This window comes from Myotis davidii, unplaced genomic scaffold (genome assembly GCF_000327345.1).
Source record: "Myotis davidii unplaced genomic scaffold, ASM32734v1 scaffold345, whole genome shotgun sequence".
Classification (NCBI taxonomy): Eukaryota; Metazoa; Chordata; class Mammalia; order Chiroptera; family Vespertilionidae; genus Myotis; species Myotis davidii.
In genome coordinates, this window is record NW_006296540.1 from 155760 (window position 1) to 162729 (window position 6970).

The 6970-nt window shown below is 38.7% G+C and overlaps 1 protein-coding gene across 3 annotated transcripts in view; it reads right to left on the reverse strand.

Moving 5' to 3' along the window:
• Window positions 1–6970, reverse strand: part of CEP295 (centrosomal protein 295kDa) — a 69242-nt gene that overhangs the window by 44418 nt on the left and 17854 nt on the right. For all 3 annotated transcript variants that reach the window (XM_015569262.1, XM_015569260.1, XM_015569261.1), the window contains exons 7-9: window positions 4484–4624; window positions 1577–1760; window positions 1190–1357 (exon numbers count right to left, since the gene is read on the reverse strand). In XM_015569262.1, the coding sequence (XP_015424748.1) occupies window positions 1190–1357; window positions 1577–1760; window positions 4484–4624 (493 nt within the window). The remainder of the gene's footprint in view (window positions 1–1189; window positions 1358–1576; window positions 1761–4483; window positions 4625–6970) is intronic.

Here is a 6970-nt window from a genome sequence, read left to right on the forward strand (position 1 = left end):
CAAGGCATGCCACCATTGCATGTTTCTCTTTCTCACTCTCCCTTCTTCTGTCTCTAAAATCAATAAAAACATATATTTTTAAAACTTTTAAAAAGACATAATAAGATATCATCTTAGAATGGTCAGAATGGTTACCATGAACAAATCAACAAACTACAGGTGCTGGCAAGAACCCTAGTACACTGCTGGTGGTAATTCAGACTGAAGCAACCATTGTGAAAAACAGTATGGAGTTTCCTCAAAAAATTAAAAATGGAACTTCCATTTGAACCATTGTTGCCACGAGACTCTGTTTATGAGAGCAATTTCCCTTCCTGTAAGACTGCTGAAAATGTGACTAATCTGGACTACAGAGGACTAATTCTCAAAATAAATAAAACATGATTTTCTAAAGAAGAGGGCTTTAGAATATAGGCTTATAATTAAGCAAGGAAATGTTGAACTACGTGAGTATCAACACCAGGAAGAACATCAATCCTGCAATGTGTAACTTGTTCACTAGATATCTGTGCTAACTTACAGTCTGTGACTAAAGATAAAACATGAAAATAGCTTTGATAGCACTGATTAGGATATAAACCACTTCCTTTGTGGAACAAAGGAAGGCCCTGATAGGCCCAGATCACAGGCCAGGCTGAAGGACCCTACCTGTGCACGAATTTCGTGCACCAGGTCTCTAGTTTACTACAGAGGAGGAAGACAGGAAGACAAGGTTTCTGGAGTAAAGAGAAGATGATCAATTTGCTGTTAAGATACTGAGTTTTAAGTACCCATGCTAAGGTTTAGAATGGTGGAGACAGAGATGAAGTTTAGAAAAGAGATCTAAGTGTTTGCTATTTATTACACACTTAGTGCCTAGCTATAATTAACACAGTAGTATTTCTTTGTTGATTTGATGAAAGTCTGAAAAAAATGCTGACCTTTCAAATGAGTTCAGAATTAAGCATCTAAACCAAGTAACCTAAAAATATTCAGACTATGTGTACATATGAATAAAAGAACTTTCCTCCTATATATATGAAAAGGATCATTAATAATGGAAATCTGTACATGCTGTTTCCTCCTTCCATCACTCCTATTCCCATTAAGCACTGTTTGCACTCAAATTAGACCATACTTTTCTGTTGGCAAATGATTAGCATTTTGTTCTATGAAACACTGTAATATTCAATTTTGAATAAGTTTTTACCGTCTGCTTCACCAGGACATGTTGTTTCAGCTTCTGTCACTGGAGGTTTTTCAGTTTCACCTAAATTTTCTTGTTCCATTGAAAGGTCCAGTTCTTCATCTTGGATCTGATCAGTCACAGTGGGCAAAGGTTCTGGCTCGAGGTGCAAAATCAGGTTTCCTTTCACCTCTCAATAAAGAAATACAGAGATATGTTTCCATTCCAAAATGACTAAAAAGAACTTGAGCATAAAAATTTAAAGACCATTACAGTTTCTAAGTCTAAAACATGAGGACCTCTTTCAAACAAACAACTCATTTCAAAATAAAAACTGCTTCATCAATGCAAACGTATTTTCCCACCAAGACATTTAAAGGCAGCGTTGAAAGTTTATTGAAAATATCTTACTCCTGTCTGCATTGTACATGTCTTCAAAGGCAAATTCGAGCTCTCTCTGCCAGTCTTCTTTCATTTCAATGCGTTTGTATGGAAGTGCAACTAGTTGTGGTGGCATTCGTGCTACAGTCTGTCTCCTACGTGCCAGGTCCTCTTGCTGTAGCTGTTTGAGTTCTTTCATTAGTTTCTCTTGATTCTTCAAGAATAAAGAGATTTCATGAACAACAGCTGAGGCACACACTTAGGGTATTAATATTAACAGTGAGGGAAAAGTAGGGAAATCGTGAGGAACAGGGCCAGGGGTTCCCCTCCCTCCTCTACCATTTGTTATACCACAAAAAAGACATTAATTTATTCATTCAAAAATATTTACTAAATGTCTGATACCACTGATGTTAGAGATACAACCTCACCCTTAGAACAGCAAACAGGGAATTAGTACTCTGTCAGTAAGGACTCTAAGGTGGTGGGTAGTACTGACGACACCACAAAGCTTCAGAGGTGTCTGCCAGTTACAGTTTTCCTTTCTCAGGACAGGCATGCAGTTAGGCTTTGTCTAATAGGCTCTCTATAAGTGCCACCATTTCTGCAGTGCACTCTGTACCAGTTCTCCTCGCAGACAGCAGCATATACCAGTCTCAGGGAGGCACCAGGACCCAGAGCAACTGTGGCTTAACAGATACTTATTACATCATACTCTTGGAATCACCATGATTAAAGGGGATTTATATGTATCTCTTTAAGCTTAGAGTCTGGCTAATTTGGAAATTTAAGCAGGAGTTTCAGTGAGGTTATCTAACAGGATTTTGGTGGTGGAGGCTAGGGAGGGTGCATAAGAGAAGACTTCTGATTCCTTGGGATGAGGCTTTAGCCCAATAAAAGTGGGTGAAGGAGAAGGCATATAAGAAAGAAGTAACAACTACAGTACAAAGGTATGGAAATGAAGGCACAGGGTATTCAGAAAAAGTACCGTATTTGCTGGCGTATAAGACGACTGGGCGTATAAGACGACCCCCTAACATTTCCACTCAAAATACAGAGTTTGTTATATACTCACCGTACAAGACTACCCCCTCTTCCGCACACCTTCCACACACCAAATAAAAGGTAAAACAATATCAGATTTGATTTTAACATTTTAATTTATATTCAAATGCTTATGACATGCAGGAAAACTGTCACAAGGCTGTATGTAATCAAACATATACATAAAACAGTGCAAGTTTATTACCGGTAAACATACCGGTAATTCACTAAACGGGAGGCCACTATGGCACTGGGCAAGCACTATGGGCAGTCTATCTGAAGTGTACCTGGCGTATAAGACGACCCCCCACTTGGAGGCATATTTTTCAGGGCCAAAAAATCGTCTTATACGCCGGCAAATACGGTACACTATTCATTATAGATAGGACATACAAGTAGAGGGCAGGGGTATTCAAGGAAAAAAGATAAAGTTGAAAGGGCAAGTAGCGGCCAAACACTAGTTATAACAGACACTAGACACCAGCAGGAAATACGGTCCCAGGGCACAATGGTGTTTACAGCAAAAAGGTTCAGACAGGGGGAAGGAAATGCTCTAGTAGTAATGAGATTGCTGAGTTTGATGACATTTTTGTGTAAGAGACACTAAGTCTGAAAAAAGGTGGACAGCCTGTATAACAAAGTGTTTTTCAAGTGATTACATATACAAACTACTTATTCTTATATAAGTTTAAAATATTTTGTCATTTGGAGATAAAATATCTCTAATTTTTTTGCCATGTCCTGAAAAAGAATCAAATTATGAAATCACTTCATTTACATTAAGTTTCAAATCATTAACTTATTCAATTAACTTCAAAGTTATCTGAATAAGTATACTATTCTTGGCTCGCTGAAAGCTTGGCATATTTTTCTACTTGAATTATTTATAATATCTACCTCCACCAATGATAAAATTACTGTGAGCTTATGAAATTCCGGGCACAATCCCAGGGGCTTCACTCAATTCATTTAATCCTCACAAAACAGATCATGAAACAGAGCTCAGAGAGCTTAGGTAACCTGCCTGAGATCAAACAGCGAAGGAGTAAAGGGACAAAAATCTAGGCCAACTCTGGAGTCTACTTATTTCACCACCAGACACTACTGATTTATGGAGGAATGCTCAGTTTATGATGCTTTCACAATTTTTCTATAGGTTTAGGCCTCAGATAGACTGATACTAATTCGGACATTCAGTTATTTTAGTCATAACTTATTTCCAGTTTATAAAAGCTAAAAATTTAAGGGAGAAGGTAATAATTCAGTTCAAACTATACAAATGAACTTTAATAAGATAGGCATTTTGCCAATGTCACCCCAATAAATTCAATTTTAAAAAGAGACAGGCATTTATTCCTCACAGAAGCACTTAAAAAACTTCCTCAGATAAGCATTTAAAACATCTAAATGCATGTGTCAAATTTAAAAAACAACTTTAAAATATTCTGCAGTTCTGCAACAACCACCTTTTCAAAGCTGCTTGACAACAGGGTCATAACTCCACCTTTGAACCAACACTCTGCGAAGCCAACAAGTGCTCTGCTCAACAAATATTTAATGAGTTGAATTCTAGAATTTACAGAGCACAAATTAGAAAAGTGATTAATTTCTTCTCAGGCTACTTTTGAATTGATTAAAATATTTAACTTTTAATAAATTCATCATTAGTAAACATTTTAGAACAGCAATACACTATTAGTGAGAATAGCTTCACCCAACCTGAATTTGAAACAAGAGGTAAAAGAAAGTGGGGAAATTTGAAATCATATGACTCAGAGGCAATATTTTCACATTCCTCACACCTCCTTACTTTGAGCCCATCCACTCATCAGTTCTGTAATGCTACTGGGTTAAGTCTGTCAGCAGTGGTCATAGTGAGAATGTAATTCTTACTTGAGCCAAATGGATCTTTTTCATTGCTTGGAAACCCCGTACATGTGCCTTTTCAGTCTGCTCCATTCTCTCTTTCTCTGCTTGTTTTTGTACTTCTTCCAGTCTTTTAGCTTCTTCTTCAGCAGCCCAATGAGGATCTGGCTAGCAGTCAATCAGTAACATTTTAGGCAATTTAAAAGTGTAAAACAAACCAATAATTAAAAAAACAACTTTAAAAGCATGTTTTACTACTTAAATAAGATTAAATAAACCCTAGCGAGTTTGGCTCAGCGGATAGAGCGTCAGCCTGTTGACTGAAGGGTCCCAGGTTCGATTCCAGTCAAGGGCACATGCCTGGGTTGGGGGCTCAATCCCCAGTAGGGGGTGTGCAAGAGGCAGCCAATCAATGATTCTCTCTCATCATTGATGTTTCTATCTCTCCCTTTCTCTTCCTCTTTGAAATCAGTAAAAAATATTTTTTTAAAAATTAAATGATCAGTTGAATGCCCACAGCATGTAACTATGACAAAGATGAAATTGTTACTGTAAAGTTTTAGAAGTTGTTAATTTCAAACCGGATTACACTATAGCAGTGATTTTCAACTGGTGTGCCACAAGAATTTTCAAAACATTCAATACCTAACTATTTATTTAGTCAGGAGCTCTGACCTCTTTTCCTTACATTGAAAGCAAGAAACACAACAGCCAAGGCACAATAGCTGTCCGGTGTGAATGAATCAAAATTATACTTATTTCTTTTCTTGCCAGATCGCAAAAACTGTAATATATTTTTTGATGTGCCACAGAATTTTAGTAATTAGGTTATGTGTGCCATGAAAAAGGTTGAACATTGCTGCATTATACTTACCCAAACGCATTTCTCTATCAATTTTTGTTAAGTAGAGAAATTCCATTAAAACAACAAATGCTGAAAGGTAGTAGTAAAGAAACCACAAACATCAAAAATCATGTAAGTCATTTAGGAAAGCACTGAGATTTATTTTTGATTTTCAGCCAACATCTGCTGCTTGGCTTCAGCCTCAAGAAGACCAATTCACCAAAAACACCTACTTTAAGATAATTTCTGGCTTCCTAGAACTTGCACATAACCAATGATTATGTGACTGTAGTTAGCCATCACATTAATTAACATAACAATAATAATACTAAAGAGGGGGAGAGGCACATAACCTGGATCCTTATATCTGCATATTTATTTTCAAATCTTGGTAAACATTCCAAATGTAATCTTAATAAAAGTCTTCTATGTATTTTATATGTTGAAATTGTATTTGTCAGTTGAAATAATTAATGATGAACATGAAAACTATATATATAAAAGCCTAAGCGACCAGTTAACCAGTAGCTACAATGCTCACTGCCCACTAGAGGCAGACACTTAATGCAGGAGCTGCCCCCTGGTGGTCAGTGCGCTCCCACAATGGGAGCGCCACTCAGCTGATCAATGCGTACCAGACGCTGGGCTCATTGCTGGCAAGTGCAATTGCAGCGCGTGAGCCTCTCCCGCAGTCATTCCCCTGCATTCCCTTCCCCATCGGGACTGGGATCGGTACTGACTGGGAGTGAGCCCATGGCCCCCTCTCAGTCATGGGCATGCTGGTATTGCCCTAGGATGGGTGCATAGAGACCACAGCGGAGTGGCAGCAAGCCTACTGAGCAGTGGCAGCAGCAGGTGCAGCAGAACCAGGATGAGTGGGAGTGGCATGGTGCTCAGCCTGGGCTCAGGCTCCTCCCTGGCTGCCTGCTGCTTTGCGCACTACTATATCCCTTGAGGGAAAAGCCTGATCCTTACAGGCCAGGCTGGCATTCCCGAGGGGTTCTGAATCGTGAGAGGGTGTAGGCCAGGCTGAGGGACTCCACCAATGCATGAATCCATGTACTGGGCCTCTAGTATATATATGGGGTTTTGTTTTTTTTTGCTTAATCCCTCACCTTCTTTCATCCAGTATGTCCAAAAAACTTTATAAAAAAATATTATGTAAGTCTTAGCTGGTTTGGCTCATGGATAGAATGTCAGCCTGAGGACTGAAGGGCCCCCAGTTTGATTCCAGCCAAGGGTACATGCCTGGGTTGTGGGCTCGATCACCAGTAGGGGGCATGCAGGAAGCCGCCAATCAATGATTCTTATCATTGATGTTTCTATCTCTCCCTCTCATTTCCTCTCTGAAATCAATAAAAAAATATATTAAAAAAGTAAAAGTTTCCAAATATAGAGATTAAAAATATATTTTAGGACTCTCATAGCCAGTTAGCCTGGAGGTCAAATCACCCCCAACAACAATCAAGGCTTAACTACAACAAGACTGTGCACAAAGACCACTAGGGGGTGCACCAAGAAAAGATAAAAAAATGCGGCGACAAAGAAACAGGACGCAAATGTCAAAAATGGAAGATTTAGAGCTCAAAACCACACTTTTAAGGTCTCTCAAGAACTGTCTAGAAGCTGCCGATAAACTTAGTAAGGCCCTCGAGAAGACTGGTGAGACA